The 24,198-nt window shown below is 35.2% G+C and overlaps 1 protein-coding gene across 2 annotated transcripts in view; it reads right to left on the bottom strand.

The window, feature by feature from the left end:
- ABCD3 (ATP binding cassette subfamily D member 3) overlaps window positions 1-24,198 on the bottom strand; it is a 65,469-nt gene that overhangs the window by 38,725 nt on the left and 2,546 nt on the right. Inside the window, exons 2-3 of one of the 2 annotated variants that reach the window (XM_019752533.3) lie at window positions 7,526-7,562; window positions 1,662-1,760 (exon numbers count right to left, since the gene is read on the bottom strand). In XM_019752533.3, coding sequence (XP_019608092.2) covers window positions 1,662-1,760; window positions 7,526-7,562 — 136 coding nt within the window. The remainder of the gene's footprint in view (window positions 1-1,661; window positions 1,761-7,525; window positions 7,563-24,198) is intronic. The other variant, XM_074335165.2, reaches the window with a different exon arrangement.

Below are 24,198 nucleotides of genomic sequence, written 5' to 3'. Positions count from 1 at the left end.
TGTTAACTGAAAAGAGGGATAATATACGAATCTTTCCAGAGAAGCTTATATTTTAAATAAGGATTCTCCAAAGTCAGGTAGGTTGTAGAGTGAGAAAACAATTAATTTTAATTATTGCTGAAGAGTCACGGGAGACCTTCACAAAGAGGAAAAAGAGCATTAAGCCATTTTTTAAACATATTTGTTTTTGTCACAGACATGATGTCATGAGAGCACGAGAGGACACAGCCTGACTATAACACAGCAAAGAATCTTCGAAGCAGATGATACTGAAAAGGCAGGGCAAAACCAGGCTGTGATTTAGCATATAAGAAAAAAGAAGCCAAATGTTTTTATTAGGGTTTTCGAAAGAATACTAGTTAGAAAAGGAGAAGAAGCAAAAAGACCAATTAAGAGACAATAACAATCCTGGTAAGCTATAGTGAGAACAGCAGAAATGGAAAGGGGGAGACTAATTTAAGAGAAACTCAAGGATACTTGGAAAAAACATTTAAATAGTAAGGTGAGGACCAGATTTTAAAAGGTGCAATGTGATCTCATTTGTATTAAAACATGTGCTCATGCCCGGGAGGACGACACAAGTCCTCTCTGAGGGGGAGGCAAACAGGCACCAAGAAGAACAATATCTATCTGCACTTTCCAAGTTCTAAGGGACACATCTTATCTCTATCTAATTAGGAATAAACAAATGTTATTGTTTTTCAGAGTTTCTTAAGGGCAGAATCACCATGATATGATGCTGAAGTGAAGGGAAAGGAGAGCAAGTGCAGTGTAACGGAGGAATGCTCGTTCTCCTTGGGAATTACAGTGCTCTTGGAACATCTTATCCTTTTCTTGCTCTTAATAGATTATAAGGCTAATGCTTTGTAAAATTGAACAATGGAAACATGTTTTAAAAAGACAAATTTGACAGAAAAGATTAAGAATTGGAGATTCTTTGAAGTGAGACTAATTAAAGAACACTATAATATCCAAGAAAGAATATTTAGAAGGAAAAATTATCAGACCCCAGTGGCTGAAAGAATGAGGCATGGGGAGAAGAGTCAAAGGTAATGATATTTCTAGTTGTATAGAAGGAGAATACTAAGGTGATTAAAGATGGAAAACACAGTATTATTTTATTTTTAATCATTAAAAATACTTAATAAAGATAATCTTGATAAAAAGGCAAAGGAAGGGATAAAAAAACTTTATTCCTACAACCAGCTCACTTCCTGAATACACGCGTACTTAAAGAATTCAGATCTCATTTTGACATCTTAAAAACATATTTAGTCAACTATGAAGTAGCAACCCTCAAATATATTCTATATCAATGTGACTTATTAACATCTTAATGAAATAAAAAGATCTATCTAAATTTAATTTTGTTTTCATTATAGGTATTATAATAAGGCAACAGGATTGCTGCACTGATGTACTCTATAATAGTATATCATATAAAATATAATAAAATAATTTCATAAACAAGGGAAAACGGAAAACTGGCACTAAACGACAAGAGTACTTGCATGACAGGCAATGATTTAAAGCAAAAATTTAGTAGTCTTCATTACCTATACAGAAAACATTTGTAGTATAACAAAAGCTTTACAATTTTCTTATTCTCATTTCATGTAACCTTTAAAGTTAAACATTTAACATAATTTCGTAAGACTTACCTCTTTACAAAATGTTCTGGGGACCATGATTTTCAGAATCCGCGTGAGCCTTGAAAAAAACAACTTGTCCACCATAACTCGTTCTTTTTTCCCCTCTTTCTACATTAAAAAAAAATAAAAAGCATTTAATGTAGTTATAACAAATTAAAGAACCATGTATCTTCTAAGTCAATATAAACAACCAACAAGATGATGCTGCATTTAAAGAACACATTTATACTGCTCTTCATATTCAAACATGCTTTCAAAGAAATATTACCAAAAACGGAGTTTTTGTGTTTTGTTTTGTTTTTAAATCTTGAACACGAATTTCCCTGCTATCAATTACAGGAAACTTTTGGATTCCTAAATTTATCATTTAGCATTTCCAAATGTGCAATTTGCCAATTCACTCTTTCTTCCTCATAAATTCAAAGACAAGGTATCTTCACTCATACAGCTTACACTCTAGCAGGGAAAACATAGATAAAAATAAACTAATAAGTACACTGTTACAGATAGATTAGGCAGGGTCATGAGAAAAAGAAGAATGAATCAGACAGGATGCTAAGAAAGGTCTCTTTGGGGCAGTGACATAAAAGCTGAGACATAAACAAAGTGAAGCTATGTGCTAATCTTGGAGGAAAGAGGGTAGCAGAAGCACAGGGAACACCAAGCAGAAAAACCCAGTGGCAGGAATAAAACTGGAGCAAGATGACAGTATTGCTAGAGCAAAGGGAACAAAAATGAGAGAGGCTGAGGAGGGATGAAAGGACCTATAAAGGACAGAGCTTTAAAGCCATAGTGAGGATTTACAGTTTACTGTCAGTGTAGAGGGAAACCACTGACAACCACTTAACCACATAAATAAGAGTAGTAATTAATCTCATCGCCCTCAGACATTTCTTCATTTTGACTAGTTTGCAAGGATGAGGAAAAAGTGGTAGGAAATGGGTATGGTGGAGGCAATTTACTTTATTACTCTTGGACAGTTTGGAAGAACAGGCAGGAGAAACTTCTTGGAAAAAGCAAGACACTCCCGAAGGAACCCATTCTATACCTAGACCCTTCCCCCAACTCCCATATCACAGCTCCATAATTTGCTAACCACGATGCTCTTGATAAACAAATACCCATGGCATATAGCAAATTCTACCAGTTAGACAAACTGTAATACAAATATGCTTTAATTAAATTAGCATCTAACTTCATGCCCTTAAGTGAGTAAGTTTTGTACTGAATTAGATTCACAATAAGCCACCATCTACATGTCAGACACTGTGCTAAGTGCTGAGTAGAGTACAGAATTACAGACCGTGAAAGGAAGTCTTAAGTCTGCGGAGTTCCATCAGGAAGACTCAGATAGAAAGCACTGGCTAAGAATCAGCATACCCTCCAACTGTTGGAACAGAGTTCAGGTCTTTCAAACCTTACAAAGGCTGCACACCTCAACCTACTGGGTTACAGGCCCAGTCTATTTCATTTACACAGACATACATTCATTCATTCAATATTCACTTGGCCCAAGGCACTGTTCTAAATGATGAGGACACACCAACCAACGAAACAGACAAAAAGCTTTACTCACAGTGTATTTACTTAGCTAGCCTATTCTCTTCAAGCCGAACCTTACACCTACAACCTAAATCTGCCCTTTCTTCCCCGAACTGAGAAAATATAGTAAGAAAAGAATAAAGAGAAGGCAATATACACCAACTACCTTTAAAAAAAAGTTAAAGTTTTTCCTGTCATTGCCTCCTTCCTTCACTTCATCCCACCTGTAGTCAATACCCAGTTCTCCATTCCCAGTTTGAACCTTAGAATAATTCCAAGGTGAAATGGCCACCTTCTGACTTAAACAGAGGACTACCGATTTCTACCTAGGCTCAAGAAATGATCTAGGGCAAACAATGAGGTAGGTTTTTTAAAAAAAGTTGTAAGATAGTAACAATGAAGCATTTTAAAATATTAGTGGCTACCAGGTATGTAATTCCTCCTCCTGTTTTTTTTTCTTTCCCTGTTCCTATTGCCACTGCTCCTATTTCTTAAACTGTCTGAAAGCCTGACTTGATTTTCATTACATTTCAATCCATGAAGGGAACTCTATACTTCCTAAAGTCATCACAGGGTTTTCTGCAAAGAAACACCTGCCTGGAGAGCTGGCTCAGAAACGCTGAAGAAATATTGAGATGCTCTCCCATTCTCAACCCATAATAAAATTCATACCTGAGAACCAATCTAAATGAGAATACCTACACAGATTGTACATTTCGTAAACTCTACTAGCCTTCCTAAGAATTCATTTTAAATTCACAGTTGACTTTCCTCACCTCTAAACTTCCCAGTAATTTTTTAAAAACACAAAAAAACACTTTGATGACATAAATTTAACGTGTAAATTATAGAAAAAACAAACAAACCATTAGAAAAAGACCATTTAAGAAGTTAAAGTAATAATGCAACCAGAAAAAAAATGTACCTAATATTCAGGAAGCAACAGGGTCAAAGGGCATTGAAAAGTTCCTACTGATGTGTCAATCACTTAGAAAGGTGAGATGAATTAGAACTGACTGAAAGACATGCATTTGAAATAGCAAATAAAATAAAAAGCCATATGGTGCTGACGAGAGTGTAAGCATTACTGTACTATGCTGACGGGATAAAGTGTAAACTGGTACTAGCATCTATCGAAATGTACAATGTACACTGACTATAAAATGTAAAATAACCTATCAAACTTACTTTTAGGAATTTATCCTCCAGATGTTCCTGCACATATGCTTAAACACACAAATTTAAAAACTCTCACACACTGTTTATAATACCATAAAATTAAAAACCTCTATGTACATGAGGTATTACATAAATTATGGTAAATTTATGCAATAAGGTCTACACAACTGTAAAAAAGGAAGAGCTCATATTCATATAAAAGAATATTACAGAGCACTTAAATGAACAATCTACAGCTAGCAACATAGACAGATATTTTAAAATGCTGAAAAAAGTAGAATGATACAATGATTCTATTTATAAAAATGTTCAACACACAAAATAATTCTACCTACATTGTTTATGGAGAGATACATACATATATACCTCAAACATATAAAAATATGCATGGGAATGCTAAATACCAAATCTAGCAGTGTTTACCTTTACGCATTTTTAATTTTATACCATGTATATTAAATCAAAATTAAATGAATAAATATTTTTAAATGAAGTCAATTATCTCTTTATATACTTTCTAACTCTATTAAATCTTTTTCTCCTTAAATCTCATGTCTTACGAAAACTGTCTCACCCCACCCCACCCTAGCAAATATTTCAATGAAAGAAATTCCTTTTTAACTGTTTTCCATCATAAAGAACACATTCACTAAAAAATTAGAAAATTCTGATTAGCAAAAATAAGGAGCCTATACCTACCATTTAGAGATACCAACTGTTAATATTTGGAACATACCCTTCAGATTTCATTTTAGCATATACGTGTATGTGTGTACTTCCAATAAATTTTACAAATATGGTATCAGTGTGCATACTGTCTTGTATTGTTTTTCTTTGCCAACCATTTAATCTAACCTAAATTTATCTTGCTCACACTATACAACCAGCAAATAAGTACATGCTAAAGTAATTGTAAAATAAAAAAGAATTAAAAAAAATGAGTGAATGAATTGAGCTGTACTAACTAGTTTCAATGACATCCTAGAACTTGCAGAGGACAATATGCAGACAGTAGATATAAATAACTACGGTTTGATCACTTGGGTCTAATTTAGATTCCAGAGAGACGATGAAGATGGAGATATGCCAGATGACTGGAGATAAACACATCTTGTCCCATTTTTCAAAGGCTTGGAAAAAAGTTATGGAAACTAAAGAACAGCAATTTTGATGTCAATTTTAATGTGTATTCTCTGAATAGACATTAATATAGAGGATTTGGGAATATTTAAGAGACACTAATATTCTAGAATATATATAAACTAGAAGCCAGCATGAGTTTACTAAGAATAAGTCATGTCAAATTCTTCTGATTTGCTTCTTTGTTAAGGATGTTATACTAATATATTAGCTGACATGTACAATGTAAGCTCCAATGTAGGAACTTATTGTTATAACTGCTATATACCCAGTCAAGAACAATGCTCGGCATATATGAAGGGCTCAGTTAATATGTGTTGAAAGATTGACTAATAAATGAATTAATAAATTAATTAAGGAATTTTATATTTCTTATAAAATTATTGTGGCCTCAATGGAGAAATACGTAAGGACCAGATTTTGCTACAGTTGGATGTGGTCACAGCTACATAAAACATAACCAAAAAAAAAAAAAAGATTAAGAGAAACCACAGAGTAATTTCATTGGTCCTTAACTAATCAATGCTATCAGCAATTTTGAGGAAGAAAAAGAAGGCAAATTAAATTTGTAGACAATACTTCTAACAGACTAGATGTTAGAATTACATTCAAAATTACACTAATAGTATAGACATACTCAAGAATATACTAATAGATAGACCCAATAAACTGACATTTACAGGGACAAAGTAATGTTTATTTAAAATAAATCAAATGAGTTATCATATGGCCCAGCAATGCTACTGCTAGGTATACCCAAGAGAAATGAAAGCACATCCACACAAAAACTTGCACATGAACATTCATAATAGCATTACTGATAATAGCCAAAAAATGGAAACAACCAGTTTCCCTCAACTGATAAATGAAGAAAATGTGGTACATCTACACAATGGACCACCACCCAGCAATAAAAATGAATGAAATACTAATACATACAATAACACAGATGAACCTTGAAAACATGCTAAGTGAAAGAAGCCAGTCACAAAATGCCACATATTACATGATTTCATTTATATGAAATGTCCAAAATAGGCAGATCAGTAGAGACTGCAAATCCGTGGCTGCCAGGACGCAGGAGAAGAGGGTAATGAGGAGTGACTCCTAATGAGTGCGGGATTTCTTTTTGGGGAGACAAAAGTTTTCTACAATTAGATAGTGATGATGTCTGCACACCTCTGTGCATATACTAAAACCACTGAGTTGTACACTTAAAGGGATGGATTTCATATAAATTATACCTCAATAAAGCTGTTATTTAAGAAAAGAAATGAAGAAATCAACAGTGAATACAGATGTAGGGGAATCTGTCAACCAATCGATTCATCAGAAATGAAGGTTATAATTCACCACAAACTCCATTTAATGTCAATAGCAATTATGGTTAAAGAAGTAAAAGTAATTTGAGGCTGAATTTTAGCAATAATGCTGATATACTCCATGCTAGTCAGACCACATCTGGACAACTATTCTATTCTAAGCATAATGTCTACAGAAACAAATAAGGATAGGTCCAGAGGAATGTATACAGAATTGAAAAAGGATCAGAAACTATGCCATGTGAGAAATACTTAAAAAAAAAAAAAAAATGAGGCTTGATTAGCATGGGGAAAAAAAACTCAGAAGATACAACTATCTTCAAACAATATGAGAGTCTATTAGAGAAAACTGAGTAAACTTGTCCTGTGTTGCTACAAAAGACAAAATAGAGTCAATCATTAAGTGGCTAGAGGGGGAAGATTGATCTCATCCTGGGCTAGAACTAATAGCTATGGCTGCCTCCTACGTAGTACTCTCCATCACATGAATAGATTCAAGTAAATGTTAGGAGTTACTTATCAAGGATTCCTATTTCAGGAAGAATTCCTATAATATGTAGCAGATTGAAGATGATATTTCACTTCCCTTCCAATTCTAAAATTCTATGATTTTATCCTAATGCAAAGTTATGTAATGAAATAAATTAAATAAATGCATGAGATTCCAGAGTAGATGATTTAAAATTTTACCTCATTGTTCCGTAATGGTGGTTTTCCATTTTTCTTACTGCAGAAAAAAAGAAAAAAGAGAATGCACTTTATTTGCAAACTGTTCCCATTATTAAAATTGTTTTAAGGTATCAAAAGAATATACCAAATTCTCCAAATGTTTCTTCTTTTTCATATCATACAGAGATGGAATACAATGTAGTCCAGCTGCCTCTTACTAAGTATAATTTATAGGAAGTGCTCAATAAATGTTAACTACTATCATGCATCAGGCATTATGTTGGCAAGTTTTATACACACACATACACACACACACTTATTTTTCAAATTCTCCCATGGAAAGGTGGAGCCTATTTCTCCATCCTTGAATCAAGGCTTGGCCACGTGAACTGCGTTGGCCATGGGACATTAGCAAATTGACACAAGCAAGTGCTTGAAAATGTGCACTGGATTCTCTTGATGCTGGGAATCTTTTCCCAGCCATGCAAGCCATCCTATGTTAGCTGCCTAAAGAATGAGAGACCATTTGTGATTCCCACATTACAAATGAAAAAACGGACGTGGAAAGGAGGAAGTAGCCTGTCCAAGGTTCATGCTACTCAAAGCAGTTAACCTGGCACTTGAACCCAGGTCTGAGCGCTGATCTAGGCTACCACCCTAAGCAATACAATGACCAGGCTTCGGTTCTTTTTATAACACACTACCATAGTACCCCATGCTATGAACGTATTTTAAATCTCATTTAATGTATATTTCCTCCCAGTAAATTAGTGCCATGAGATCAGGAGCTACTGCAGGTCGGCTTCTCTAAAGTACAGGTCAGGTGGTGTTTAGAGCACAATATGTGTTTAGTAGGGATCAACACCAGTGAAAGGAAGGTGAGAAAAGTTTGGGAGGAACTTAAACTGTGAAGTCCTCTGTTTAAAGAATTCTTTAAATGTTTTCCACACGTCCTCAATCAGGCTTTTCTGTAGAGAGCGTCAAGCTGATTTTAAAATACACATGTAAATGCAAAGGACCTAGAATAACCAATAAATTTTCAAAAAGAACAAATTTGGAGGAACTGCACCTGAGTTCAAGGCTTATTATAAAGCTATAGTAATGAAGAGTTTGATATTGGGCTATAAATACAGATCAAAGAAACACAAAAGTCCAGAAGCAGACCCACACATACACATATATGGTCAACTGATTTAAGACAAAGGTTCCAAGGCAATTCAATGAGGAAAGGATAACCTTTTTAATAAACAATATTAGATCAACTGGATAGCCATAAGCAAAAAAAAAAAAATGAACCTTAATCCTTATTGCACACCATATACAAAAATTAATTTAAAGTAGAACATACACCTAAATGTAACAGCAAAAACTATGAAATTTCTAGAACAAGAGAAAATCTTAGTAATCCTGAGTTAAATAGGACACACAAACTAGAAAAAAAAAGTAAATAAATTGTACTTCAGCAAAATTTTAAATGTTTGCTTCTAAAAAGATACTTTAATTTTCTTAACAAAATTAAAAAACAAGCCATCAACTAGGAGAAAATATTTGCAAAACATATATCCAAGAAAAAACTTATATTCAGAATAAATAACGAACTCTTACAATTGAGTAAGACAATTCATATAAAGATTTAAACACTTTGCCAAGGAAAATGTATGGATGGAAAATAAACAAATGAAAAATGCTCAAAATCATTAGTTCTTAGGAAATACAAATTAAAACAATGAGAAACCACTATTCTCATGCACTACAATAGCTAAAATCATACCAAACTGTTATCAAGGATGTGAAGCAACTGGAATTTTCTTAAACTGCTGATGGAAATATAAAATGGTACGATTACTTAGAAAACAGTTTGGCAGTTTCTTAGAAAGTTAAACATATACCTGCCATACAACCCAGCCATTCCACTAAGTATTTGTTCAAGGGAAATGAAAGCATATGTCCATACATAGACTTTACACAAATGTTCAGAGAAGCTTTACTTTTAATAGCTAAAACCTGGAAACAATCCAAATGTCCATCAATAAGTGAATAGGTTAAAAAATTGTGTTGTATCCATAAATGTACTCAACAGTTTTTAAAAACCAAACTATTGATACATGTAACGTGAATGAATCTCAAAAGCATTATGCTGACTGAAAGTAGCTAGGCAAAAAAAAGTAAATAGTGTGTGATTCCACTTCTATGAAATTCTAGAGCAGCCCAAAGTCGTCTATAGTTACACAAAGCAGATCACTGGTTGCTTCAGGCCACTGGCAGGCTTACTACAGGCTTACTACAGGCTTAACTACAGGCTTACTACAGGCTTACTACAGGCTTAACTATAGGCTTAACTATAGGCTTAACTACAGGCTTAACTACAGGCTTAACTACAGGCTTACTACAAGGGGACACGAGATAGGCGAGATAACACAGAGTGATACAAATGTTTGTTATTTTAATTAAAGTGATGGTTTCAGAGGTGCTTACATGTCAAAACTCAAGTTGTATACTTGAGTTGTAAACTTAGGAGAGACTTTTTTCTATGAATATAATAGAATAGTACATTTTGTTTGTTTTTTTTAATGTAGGAGGGGTGAAGGAGAGGGAGTTTATTGTTCCTTAATAATGCAACAAAATATGTAAATTAATAAGCAGGAACTTCCCCTAAAGATGGGAGGAGATAAACCATAAGACTAGGAAAAAGAAATTGTCAAGGATGAAAATGTAGACATGTTCAAAGCTTTTAGACTAAGTAAAAAAGAACACAATTCTGAAAACTTTCATCAGAATTTAGTTAACCAGAATGGTAATTCTGACCCTCAAGCTTTTCTCACTTAGTAGTTCATTTTTCTAGGCCAGTGTTTCCTACACTCAGGTAATAAATGAATCTCTTTTGAAGGAAATGAAATTCTTACAGACCCTAGCAAAAAAATTCTTCCAGATCCCAGTACTGCCTTAATTTAAATTGGTGCTTCCTTAAATATGCATAAGCACAAAATTAAGTATACATTACTTTTATTTATAGCTCTTCTACACGACAAAATAAAATTTATCATTTAAAAACCGGCAAAAATTTTAAAACCAATAAAAATGGAATTCATTGAACATTCATTTAAAGTGACGGCGAGATAACACAGTTACAACTAATCACTAGTGCTATGGGAAAAGAATAGAAAGAATTATTTATGTGTTATGAGTTCCAGCTGATATCCAAGATTTTTTTATAAATCTTCATTATTTTTCTTTTGTAAACAATTAACTGGTTTTAAAATCACTGCTTTATGAATATTGATGGGATAATTAATATATCTCAAAACAAAATTCTAAAAGTTAAACTATTTAATGAAAATTCATAGCACTGACTGCTAATAAACATTACAAATTGATATTTAGAGACAAATGGTGATCCATGTAATGTAATTGCTTACAAAAATAAGTATTTACTTTTATTTGACACATATATACATGTACATTACATATATACATACATACCACACACACACACACACACACACACACACACACACACCAATGGGCCACATGATCAGTCAGCTCTCCCATCAGTTTTCTATCTTCAAGCTTCCACGTAATACTTGGTTGAGAGTGTACCATGACATCTTATAAGGTCTTCACTTGGCCTGAGTTCATAATCTACATGTAAGCCCTATATTCTTTCATCAGTCTGTGACAAATAAAATGGTACATTTCTGTTGCTCTATGTCATTTTCGTGATTTCAAACCAAAGCTTTCTCATACTAAGACTTTAGTTTCTTAGGACTTCTATAAACACACCTTTCACCTGTAATTATCACTACAAAAGAAAAATTAAATTTAATGGCAAAATAATCCAGCATGAGTACAAAAGCTGAAGACAATTTTCTTAGTTTTTCATTACTACACTTCAATCTAAAGCAGGTTGTAATGCAGCAGACTTGTTTACCATACATACGCTCTTTAGATGATCACTTAGCAACAATTCAAACACAAATACAAGCACAAAAATCATCAATAGTATGGTGATTCAGATGACCTAGAATGTGTTTATAATCATTTATTTAGTTTATCATGGAAATAAAAACACAAAATTACAAAATTCTCATGAAACTTTAGGACCCTAAAGAACACATCTTTAGAGTCATTATCTCTAGGCCCTAAAGGTACATTCATTCACTGAGGTAGGACCATTGTTCAGGATGAGAAGTTGGAAAAATAGATTTAGTGTGAAAAGGTAAACTCACACAAAGACATGCCCAGTTTAAAATGGGTTCAGTAGATCCAGGTACAATAACTTATTTAGAAAACCAGATATTTAAGTTAGGAGTTCAGGAGAGATGAGGGAGCTAGAGATGTGGGGAGTCATTAGAGAATGGGTGACCGCTGGTATCCTGGTTCTGACTCAGTTGGCCTAGAATGCACACAACCAAGGCCAGTGAGGGCCCAGAGATGACGAAGTCCTGCGCAAAGGCGCTGGGTATGGGAATGAAAAGAAAGACACAGGAAAACTGCTGGAAATGACAGGGTAAGGAAACATTTAAGAGCTGGAAACTAATTAAATATGGAAATTAGAGAAGAACCCTGAGTGACCAGAGAATAGTGATTCCATTAACCATAACAAAGAATAGTAGAAGCATTCAGAGAAATAATAATTGGACTCATTATAAAAGTGCTACATTTCAAGTCCGTAAGATAATTATATGGAACTGTCCAGAAGACAATTTTGAAAAAGTTCAAGAATACAGATGACGATCTGAAATACATTAACATGACAATGATGTAAACATACAATGATGTAACTCCTTTGGGGGGAAAAATACAAAATCTGAACTGTGAGTCTTGTATCTGTTTATTAAGATGCTACACTAAAAATTTTATAATGTGCTCTTAAGGAACTTGGTTTAAGTTGTTTCCTGGCTGATTGTTTCCAGGCACTTTAAGAGACAAACTTTCCTCTTAAAAGGGAAGTATGTTTATTATAAGCTTCAAAATTATTCCAAGTAGTTTTGTTTTGTTTTTTAATTTTTTTATTGGAGAATATTGGGGAACAGTGGTTTTTCCAGGACTCACTAGCTCCAAGTCCAGTCATTGTCCTTCGATCTAGTTGTGGAGAGCGCAGCTCAGCTCCAAGTCGAGTCGCTGTTTTCAATCTAGTTGAGGGGGGCACAGCCCACCATCCCATGCGGGAATTGAACCAGCAACCTTGTTGTTGAGAGCTCGCGCTCTAACCAACTGAGCCATCCAGATGCCCCCATTCCAAGTAGTTTTAAATAAAGTGTGCACATCATAATAAAAAATAACCAAACGCACAGGAAACAAGACTCCATAACCACAACAAAAAGAAAAATACAAGAAAAATTTCCAAATGTTTGGATATTGTGGTAGATTAAAAACAGAGACAAATTCTTTGTGTTCCTCCTAAAGAGGAGTAATCGATTTTCCAATACTTGAATCTGGGCTAGGTTGCAACTTGTTCTCATCAACAGAATATGGTGAAAACACAAAAACATTGTCACCTTCTCCGTTTGGAATGCTGACCTGAGACTACCATATGCGGAACTGGTCTAACCTACTGGATGATAAAAAGTCACTTAGAAGAGAACAAAGGGACCCTAGCCACCAGCCAGCACCAACTGCCAGACAGGAACCTCCAGTGCAGCTAACCCTCTAGAGAAATGCAGCATCGCAAACAATCCCAGTCAAAACCAGCAGAGGAACTGCCCAGCCACCCACAAAACTGAAGGGGAAAATAGCTGTTTTAAGCCACTAAGTCTTGGGGTGATTTATTATGCAACTAGAGATAGGCAACTGACATAAACAAAGAGATATGCTGGTAAAAAGTCATGGGTCAAAGATATCAAAAATATTTTGAAATGAATGATATACATATCAAATGATATGTCTGCAAAATGATAAGGTTCACATATCAAAAAAAAAAATCTGTGGGGTGCAACTAAAGCAGTGCTCAGAGAGAACTTTATAACGCATACACCAGAAAATTAGAAAGCCTGAAAATTTCTAATCTATCACAGAACATTAGGAAAATAAATTTAACTGAAGTAAGTACAAAGAATACAGATAAAAACAAATAATGAATTAAAACAGACATTCAACAAAGGTAAAGCAAAACTAAAAGTTGGATTTTTGAAAAATTTAACACATTTTACAAACTTACAGCAAGATTGATCAAAATATAGAGGCCAATATAACCAGTATGAGAAATTGAACTATAGATTAGAAGCAGTCCTCATCAAAATCCCAACATGCTGATTCTAAAATTTATATAGAAGTAATACCAATGCAAGAGTTGATAACTGAGGCACATTTCATAATTTGTTTATAAGATTCACAGCATTCATAAAATATGGTTCCTCCAAAGCATCTATAAAATAGTGAGCATTAAATATTTACTTGTACTTAAATCAATAGGCTCAGAATGACACTTAAGAAGAATTCACTGGTTACAGTCGGACAACACCAGGGAAATGTATTATTAAAAAAACTGGTAAGGAAGCAAATGTCTACCCTGCCTTTCCTAATTGAACTGTACCACTGGGTAACCAAATAGTAGATGAAGGAAAGTTTCTTTTAATGGAAGCATTCCACCTTATAAATGAATAACAGAATTCAAATATTACCATTCTGCAAACGATAATAAATTCATTGATCTAGGCCTCAAACATCAGTGGCTGCTAAAATCACAAAAAGAGAAAAACCAGACACTATATACTATATACCTCTCGAAGGAGGTAAGACCACGTCAACTCCTAGTGTTACCAGCAGTGCCTTGGGTTTTTTCTTTGCGATCTCCCAGAATGGAAATCAAGAAAGACCAAAAGAAAGTTCAGGCCAGAGGCAAAGGTTTATTAAGCTTGTGCACAAGCTTAATACTGAGAAGGGAAAGGTTTGGGTGGCTCCTCCAGAGAAGTTGGGGCAGGGTTTTAAAGGGAACTAGGAGGGGTAAAAGCTATGTCTAGGCATGTAAAGGAGGTTTCTTGGCGCCTGTGAAGTGCGACTACATTCTTCCTCATGCATCACGTCTCATTAGCTTGGTAAATCTCCAACCCTGGGCATGATTTTTGGTATTAAATTAGGGAAAGATCACCTTAGAGACACCCTGGGCCTTACTGCACACGTGCAGTGATAGAGAAAGTCCCTGCTGCTGGTATGAGGATCTTTGTGGTTTACCTCCCAACGTTCCTTGAGGCCAATCCACAGTAGGCGGATACTCGTGTGAAATGCATCAGGCTCTAAGTCAAGGGTAGAAACTTGTCCTCCTGTCTCACTAGGAAGTACTTTTGTCCAAAAACCAAAAACAAAATATGAACTCGATCAAGATTTTCAGGGGCGGCCGGATGGCTCAGTAGGTTAGAGCGTGAGCTCTCAACAAGGTTGCTGGTTCAATTCCCCCAGGAGATGCTGGGCTGCGCCCCCTGCAACTAAGATTGAAAACAGCGACTGGACTTGGACTGAGCTGCGCCCTCCACAACTAACTTGAAGGACAACGACTTGGAGCTGATGGGCCCTGGAGAAACACACTGTTCCCCAATAAAAATAAAATAAAATTTTTTAATAAATGTTTATAAAAAACATTTTTAGATCCAACTATTAATTTACAGGAAATACAAAGAATGAAGAAAAATTATACAAATAGCATAATCCAGATTGTGGAATCCGTATAGTGAAAATACCTGCTTGCTTCAATAAATAAAGTGTCAAAAAAGGGGGGAAGGAGAGGTGGCATTGGAACATGTAGATTGAGATTTAAACAAACAAATAACAAAAACACAGACAACTAAGTTACAGTGCTTAGGAATGCACATTTGGGTGAAAAAATTATAAAGAACTACAAAGATGCAATTACTATAGTCAGGATAGCAGTTTCTAGTAGGGGAGAGAAAAGGGGCTGTGATTGGGAAGGAGCATGTGTGAGGCTTCTGGGGGAGGGGGTGAAGATTTATTTTTTAATTTGGGTGATAGTTACAATGGTATTTTGTTCAAAAAACAGTCATTAAGTTATATGTGTTTTATGCAGGTTTCTGTATTTGTGGTATAATACACAAATAAAAGGGTTTAAAAAAAATCTTAAGAGTATTGCACCACAACTATATTTTAATATTAATATACTACAATATAATTTGAACAATTAACTTCACTTTGAATTTAATGGAAGACTTTTTTTAAACGCCTCAATAATTCTTGAGTATTCTTTTGAATCTAAGTCTGTCTGAAGCATCTGATAAAAATGCTTTATTCTGTCTTTCTCCTTCCACATGGCTAATTCAAACGTAAGCACTCTTAGAATCAGATACCATTTTTAGCTCTCTAATTACTCACTGTTAAAACGAAGATAATAAAAAACAATTATCTCAAAAACACTGTTGGGAGGAATAAATGTAAACTATTTAGAGCAATGCCTAATAGTTAACAGCATTCTGTCCAGCTTCCTGTCCTTGCAGTGCCTCCTCAAATCATAACTCCGTCAACTCCATGCCTTCGCTCATGCTGTTTTCCCTACCTATGCCTTTTACCCCTTAGCAAAACACTACAGAGGGTGCCAAAAAATGTATACATATTTTAAGAAAGGACAAACCTATTAAAATTGTAATACTCAATATATCCCAATAACAACAGATGAATGAATACAAGGCACGTTTGACTTCTGCAGTTACAAGAGGTGCTCAAAATGGTTACCATCAGCGTCCAGACACTTCTAATTACCGCCAACTAGTGCTTGAGCAACGTTGACCAAAGTGTCCACTTGTATACATTTTTTGTAACCCTAGTATATATATCTCTCAAGGTCAGGTGCAAATATGAAACGTCACCAGGTTAACAACCTGAAAAATTAAACATTCCCAATTCAGTGTTCCCTCCCACAGATTTTTCTTCCTACCATAGGTCCAGTCATACTGAGTTGTATGAATTTTCTATGTACTTGTATTTCCACAAGACTTGAGTTAGAAACAATGTTCATTCAATTTGGTATCTCAATGATGAGTCTACTGACATACAACAAACATTCAATAGAATGTACTGGATAAATATTAAGTTTCTTCCAACAGTGATTATTTTCTCCAACAGAGGGAGAGGAAGTAGCTATTTTGTTGAACCAGTGATAAAATACACACAGAAATGTATTCACCCATCAATTTTTAAATTGGAAATTAGCTGATATTTATATTTAAAAAATGGAATCATACCATATATTCTGTCCTGCACTTGCTTCCCCCAACCCACTCCTTTACTGAGCAACACATCTTGGGCATTATTGGGAGGAAAAATCAAATGACTACTGTAGTTGGAAACACCTTAAACCTAATTTCCTGATGTAACAAAATTGTGTTCAAAGGTCAATGGAGAACAATATTGTAAATAAAATATTACCACATTTTTTAAACCAGAAGTTCAGTATGAAATGTTGACACAGGATTCTCTTTCAATAGTCTATGAGTTTCTTAAATAGTCTATGAGTTCCTGTCTAATTTAATTTTCAATCTTCCCAAGTGCCCAATACAAAACTAGCATGAGGTAGGGTCTGTCTTCTTCCACTGTAAGATCCACGTTGGAAAGAGATCTATCTTATTCATTATGTCCTCAGCACCTAGCACTAAATGTTGAATTACGGTACAAACTTGTATCATACCCCCCAATTCTTGAAAATAGGATCTCTTACTCATTTCTACACTGAACATTCGAAAACCCAGCTTCTGACATACCACAGGAACTCAACATTTTCTGAGTTAGAGCATCACCTTTGGTTTCCTTTCTTTGAGTGCGTCATTGATTCCCAGGCCAACCTACTTCCTCCAGTCCTTGTTCTAGAAAGAGGAAAAGATCTGATTCTACCTCAATTTCTTCCTTTCCAGTAACTTAAGTTAACCTCCAAGCTGTACTGAAGAGTGATAATAATACTGAATTTGAAGTCAGAAGATTGATTTTGATGCAAGTTGATACGCAGCATTTTTACAAGCAAGTTAAAGACATGCATAATAAAATGGAAATGCAACAATATGCTAATGCCATATTAATCAAAACTAAGATGCATCAGCTATAAATTGCATCCTAATTTCAGAGTAGTTAAAGTGTAAAAAGGATATTTAAATATGAAAAAGTACATCTTAGGATCAATGAAATATGACAATAATCATGATGTAGATGTTTTATCCCTTTTTCTAGTACTCAGATTGTTCAGTGTGTAGCTATTTTGATAATGCAAAAATAAGTTTTAAAACGATGAAGCATGAAAGTATTTAATTTTAAAACAAATTTTTAGATCTAGTCTTACTCACTAAAGTATGATAACCGTATAGGACGATACTTTTTCCTTCTGAGGAGACACCACGTCTCATGTTGCTTATTTTATAGGTTTGTGAAAAGTGTATAAATGTTTTAAATAGTGACATATAGACACCACATGCTGATTAAATGACTAAATTATTATTTACCTAGAGAAGTTGCCTCGTTCCACATAGTGTATTTATTTTTAATGGCAACAGGTAGCTTCTTAAGCATAGAGTAAATCACATAATCTATGTTTATGTTTAGTATTATGGTACCATTATAGTGGTGAGACTGCTACATCTATTCACAAATATCAAATTAGTTGATTATGCTATGATGAGCTTTATATTCAATTTTATAATTTATTAAGTTAATTGCATTCATTCAAGACTGCTAATCAAACAAGAGGATAATAAATGTATGTTTTAATAAAAAAACCTTTACAATACTCACTACAGTTTTACCTAACACGGCTTCAAACCATCTTCATATGTATAATAGCTCCCACTGAAGAGCACAACCATTATTTTACCCTTATGCTATGGAAGCCTATATTCTGAACAGAGATGCCTAAAATAAAGAATTTTATGAGGAAAGCCATCCTCTTAAAGTTTGCTTAAAGCTTGATGTCAAATGTTTTCTAGAAATGCCATTTTTAAACAATTCTAATGTTCCATAAACATTATTCTAAAAGAAATAACAATAGAGAAATACAGTACCCAGTTTGCATAAAACTTAATTTGCATATATAATCCTAAAGAAAATGACAAAGAGCCTACCTTTTTTCTTCATAATTCCAGCTTATATTTTATTGCAACAGCTTATATTTTACTCATCAGGTCATGAATGAGTTTGATGTTAACACTAGAAAAAAACTACAACTTATTTATTTAAACTGATAGTATGGCCTAGGTACTTAGGAGAAAGTGGTCAATCCTAGGACCAAGCATGAAGTCACCACAAGGCATGTCAGACTGAACTCATTCTCTTCTCTGAAGGAACCATGAAAATTCTGTAAACTTACTTTGTTATGTTACAAAGCATTTGATGATGGACCAACCAGGGATTCTCCACCTTTTCCATGTAAAGGGACCAATGCCACAGACAGCTCTAGGGTCTCACCTTCACAGCGCCATGACCAGAAAAAAAAACAAAAAAAGACCCTTCCCTACTGGCTCCAGCAGAAACACCCAAAGGAGGCCTCTGACTGGCCCAGGATGGATGGATGCCTCACTCTATTGTCAGAGCCCCACATCATTAACAAAAGGAAAGGTGTGAAAAGGTGCTAATTTAAAGATGAGAACCAATCCAACACCTGAAGGGTGTCAATTAATAGAAAGGTTATAATGGTATAAACACACTGTTTTATACTTAGTCCTGTGCAGTAACGGAATTTATTGGGAAAATAGACAGAAGGAATCTAACTAAATGTGCAGGATCAAAAATAATTCAGAGAGAAGTAATATGCCCAAACAAAGGTAAGTATAAATACCTGCACCCAGTTAAAAAAACAAACAAACAAACAAAAAACCAAGCACAACAAATTGAGGGGAAAGGAAGGAAAAACAACTATATAAGCTAAATATGAGTGAACAATATTGATTGTAATAAAAATGAATGTAACTTCACCTATTCTAACAAAAAGCTTAGGATCTACAAAGCAGGTTCCACTCTGTGTCAATCAGACCACACTTAGAATAATGAATTCAGTTTCCAACCTCCTCTTTAACAGGTGGAGAAATAAAGAGTATTACACTCAGGAAGCAGCATCTGAAAAAATACAGAGGTCTGAAACCAAGTCACATAAAAGTAACTTAAATACACCCAACTCTGAAAGTAAAGGAGTCTGTCAATTCAAAAAGGCTTCTTTAAGGAGATTTTCATGGGCGCATTTGAGAAAATTTTTAGGAAGCCTCAATAGTTTTTTGAGAACCTAACAATGAGATGTTTTGCTGTTCTTTTAGTTTTCCTTTAGCAAGTATAGAGAGATCTAAAGCTGCCTTTTACTTACTGAGCTTTGTTCAAGCTACTGAGTTAAGATATTTTCTTGTTAAATCCTCACAACTACTGAGATAAGTATATACTATTATCATTGTTCGACAGATGAGAAAACTGAGGCTCAAAGAGGCTAATTGACCAAAGTCACAGATCTAGCAAATAGCTGAATAAAAACTTCAACCCATATCTAACTCCGAAGACCACGTTTTATACTCTGCCAAGCTGCTTCCATACTAAAGTTCAAGTTGCTGCATATAAAAATACACATTCTTTCAAACTGAAATAATTTTGCAACACTATTTTAACCTCTAAAGTAGTAAAAAAAAAAAACCCCAAAAAGTTAAAACACCCTTTAATGATGATTAGAGAATTAAGTTAGCATTCATTCATAGTATTCTATGGTACATATCTTGAAAAGTAATTATGTGTATTTTGTGTAGCTCAGAATGTTCACACACTTTCCACAAACAAAGGAAGTTCATAACCTTTCATTCATTAATACTACCTCTGGCAATTTATTCCAAGAAAATAATTCACAGACAGAAATGTTCACTTGCAAAAATATGTAGTATCATCTATAAAAGCTACAGAAGCTATCTAGATGCTCAACATTTAAGGGTAAAATAAATTATGATAATAGTCATACAAAGGAGTATTTATGTATTTCTCTAAAAGCATACTTATGAAGTTCATGCATAAATATAGGGAAAATGTTTATGCTTTAAATGAAAATAGCAAAACATGCACATTATGTAAAAATATATACATATAAATAGGAATAAAAGGTAATAAAAATAAAACAATGTGTTATGGTGATGACATTGTGGACGATTTTTAACTTTTTAAAAGTACCTTTAATGCTTCTACTCTACTGTTAACTGTCAAAAGCAGGTTAAAAAATAATACCATTTTTATAAATTTCTGAGACTTGCTTTCCCCATGAATATAAAAGGAGCCAGCTCCTAAAGAGCTCATAATATACTTAAGGAGACATTCATTTGTAGCAAGAAAAAATTGTTATTTAAAACTAGCCACAGCCCTAAGAAATGAACATCTCACAGTGAAGAGTCATTCAACAAACATTTTTTGACAGCCTACTAGTCTAGCCACAGTTTTAGCCGCTGGGGCTATAGCAATGAACAAAATAGACAAAAAATCCTGCCTTCATGAAACTTAAATTCTAGCAGCAGAGACATACAATAAATGATTGATAGTGAGAAGTGCTAAGGAGAAAAGCAAAGCCAGGAAAGTGGGCAGAGTATGTCTGCAGAGGATGCTATTTTAAACTGAGTGGCAATGGAAGGTCTCACTGTGAGATGTCTGATAAAAGACTGAAAAGGGGGAGGGAGTAAGCAGTGTGGCTATCTGGGGAAAGAGCATTGCAGGCAGGGGAACAGCAAGTGCAAAAGCCTCGGAACAAAATGCCTGGCCAATGATGCTGACATGCCAACAACTGAGAAGTGTGGCTAATTAAACAATCTATACCCAGTCCCCCACCCCCCCCAGCCGACCACCACAGCTACACAGTTCTGAGAACATTGCTCCGGACCCGACCTGCATCAGGGGATTTCAGTACAGAGCTGCTCCCCTCCCCCCCCAGCAAATCCTTTAAGCCTTTCTTCACCTATGGTTGCTTAAGTATCTCCTTTTATTCTGAGGATCCAAATGCAGCCAGGGCCAGCCCCTAAGAGACCTACTCATGGTTCATCCTAAGGGTCTCAGGCAGCTCCAGCCCTCACCTGACTCAAGCCTGTACTTTGCAAAACATTCAGTGGGCCTGTGATATTGAGAAAAGTGAAGCCAGCCCCTTCTGGAGCTTGATTTGAAAGCAGATCTCAGGAAGGAAAGTATGCAGGAAAGTTGTAGAGACCTTAGTGGGGAGAGTGCATGGAGTAAAAGCTAGAGCTATGAGAACACCCAAGGAGTACAGAAAAGACCCAGCTGCAGGGTTGCAGGGCTGAGGCTCAGGGAAAAACAGTCAACAAATTTCCAACAGTGGGAATATCTAAAGAACTTATAAATAAGAGAAAGTCTCCATTTTAAGCTGTTGACTATGTTGCTATATATATAATCCCTGCCACTACTCCCAAATTTTCAATAAAACTCTACTACAAATATCTGCTTTGTGACTGATGCTTTAAAGGAATCAAGGCAGATACTAAAAAGACAGGCTCAAGAGACAAGATATGAGAGGGAGCTAAAATAGAGCAGAAGCAAAGAAGTGAAGTAAGGTGTGTCTAAGGAAACACAAGCTCCCTAAAACTCCGCTAAAATAGTTGGGGGAGAAAACTGTTCCCATCACCTATAGATCGGGGCTTTGAAAAGGATGGAAGATAACCCCATGAGCTGGTGGTCTTGGCTACACCCTGATGGCTGACAGCTAGATTACATCCAGTTAAGCAATAAGTAAATAAAACAAGAAAGGTACCTAAATTCATGCTGCAGAAGGTTAAAAAGAGGGTGATCATCATTTAGATGATCGAGAGTAGTTAAATAACTTCATGGCAGGGGTGAACCTGACCTAACCCTTCAAGGATAAAAGTTGAAGAGAAATATCCCAGGTATGGCTAATGTCATGAATAAAGCTCCAAAGCCAGGAATGAGTGTGGCCTGTTCAAAGAACAGTGCAGAAACTGGCCTATTTGGAACAGAGAGTCCTTACTGGCAGGCAGTGGCATAAAAGATTAGCCAGGTAAGGTGAAACCAGATGGAGGAAGGCCCTGAAATCCAGGATGAGAAATCTGAACTTTGACAAGCATTCATGGGGAGGGAAAGAAACTGCTTTGTTTGGTTTCTGGTCTGGGTTTTTTTACGATCATAAAATACTTTGGCAGTGTACACTGGTCCTTTTCCCTACCTTCTAAAATTGGCCCACTGATTTCCCAATATCCAGCTCATGTTATACACCCTCAGGTACACCACTAGGGCTTCTATGAAGATAATGTTTCTACTCGTGTTTGTACTGGTCCCACATCTCCAACTGCCTGTCAATTACCCTTACAAGTTCTTCAACTATCCTACACCGTTTGTCCACCCTATAAACACTGCTGTCTCTCCCATGCCATGTGCAAACTAGGAGTTTAAAGATGACTCAGGCCATGTCCTTAAGAAACTTAGAGTCTGATGCAGGCAAAAGCCAAGAAAATGAACTAATACAATACAGAGAGGTAACTAACTACTAGAGTAGAGGAAAGCTTACAGTATCATGAGAGCTGAGGACATCAGTTTGGCGATCAGGAAAAGAGAGAAAAAAACAGAAGAAAATGTTGGATGAACTGAGACTTGAAGGAAAATAAGCATCAAAGGCTAGGAGAAGGGCTGAGGGTGGCAGCGATTACCATCAGACTGGGCAGAGCCTGTCATACTCAGAGGCTGTTAATTCCATATGGCTGGGTGGGTGGAGAAGTAGTAAAGGATTGTATTATGGACACCATTTGCTCATGCTAAGAATTTTGTATTTCAGAACAGCTGAAAGATTTTAATTCAGGAATAACATGATCATATTTGTGATCCTTAAAAAGTGCTCTGGTGGCAGCGGAAGATGGGATTGAAAGGGCACCACAAAGCTTTTCTTCCTGTCATAAAATGCAACAAAAATCCAATAAAGACTGCTATAACATTCAGTTTATCTCCAGTTATCCATTCCTGCACCCCCTTTCCAGGCTTAGCGCACAACCTTCACAAAGCTTTCCCTAACTCTTCCCAAACACATTATTCTTTCCTCTCTCAGAACTTCTAATACATATCTGTCTGTACACTGCATTCCGTCATCACCTTGCAGTTTTAACTAATTTACATTTAAATTTCTTCTAACAAGTATGTAAGCTCCCTGAGAAAAAATGTCGTATATTTTGTTAATGTTTGTGTATTACACACACACACACACACCCCTCTTCATCCCACAGCGCCTACCATAGTAATACAACATTCTGAAACAGCTACTTCCTTTGATCTGAATACATGGTCTCCTTTATCCATGAGTGAAAGGATTCCATTATTCCCCATAAATAAAAAACAAAATAAGGCGTATGATTAGGCAAAACTAAGGTGAAAAAAAGTTAGTACAGTGATGATAAGAAATGAATACAAGGGAACTTTCTGAGCAGATGAAAATGTTCTAATTCATAATAGGGGATGAGCTACCCTGTTGTACCCATTTATTTAAAATAAATATAACTAAGATTTATACAATTCAATATATACAAATTTTACCTAAAAATCTGTAAAAATAAGCGGTGGGGATCAAGGAGCTATATATAAAACAAGAGTGGCAGGATGGTAATGGTACTTCTTGGGTAAAGTACATAGGGAGAGTTCATTATATTATTCTGCTTTGTATATGTGTGAAAATTTCCATAATAAAAAGTCATACAGATAATTGAACTAGATGAAAAAAAATTGCATTAACAAAACTAAAAAGTAATACAGAA

Source organism: Rhinolophus sinicus, chromosome 14 (assembly GCF_057876585.1).
Source record: "Rhinolophus sinicus isolate RSI-liver-muscle chromosome 14, RSI-T2T, whole genome shotgun sequence".
Lineage (NCBI taxonomy): Eukaryota > Metazoa > Chordata > Mammalia > Chiroptera > Rhinolophidae > Rhinolophus > Rhinolophus sinicus.
Note: the sequence above shows the minus strand (reverse complement) of the source record. Positions and strands in the feature narration are given on the sequence as shown.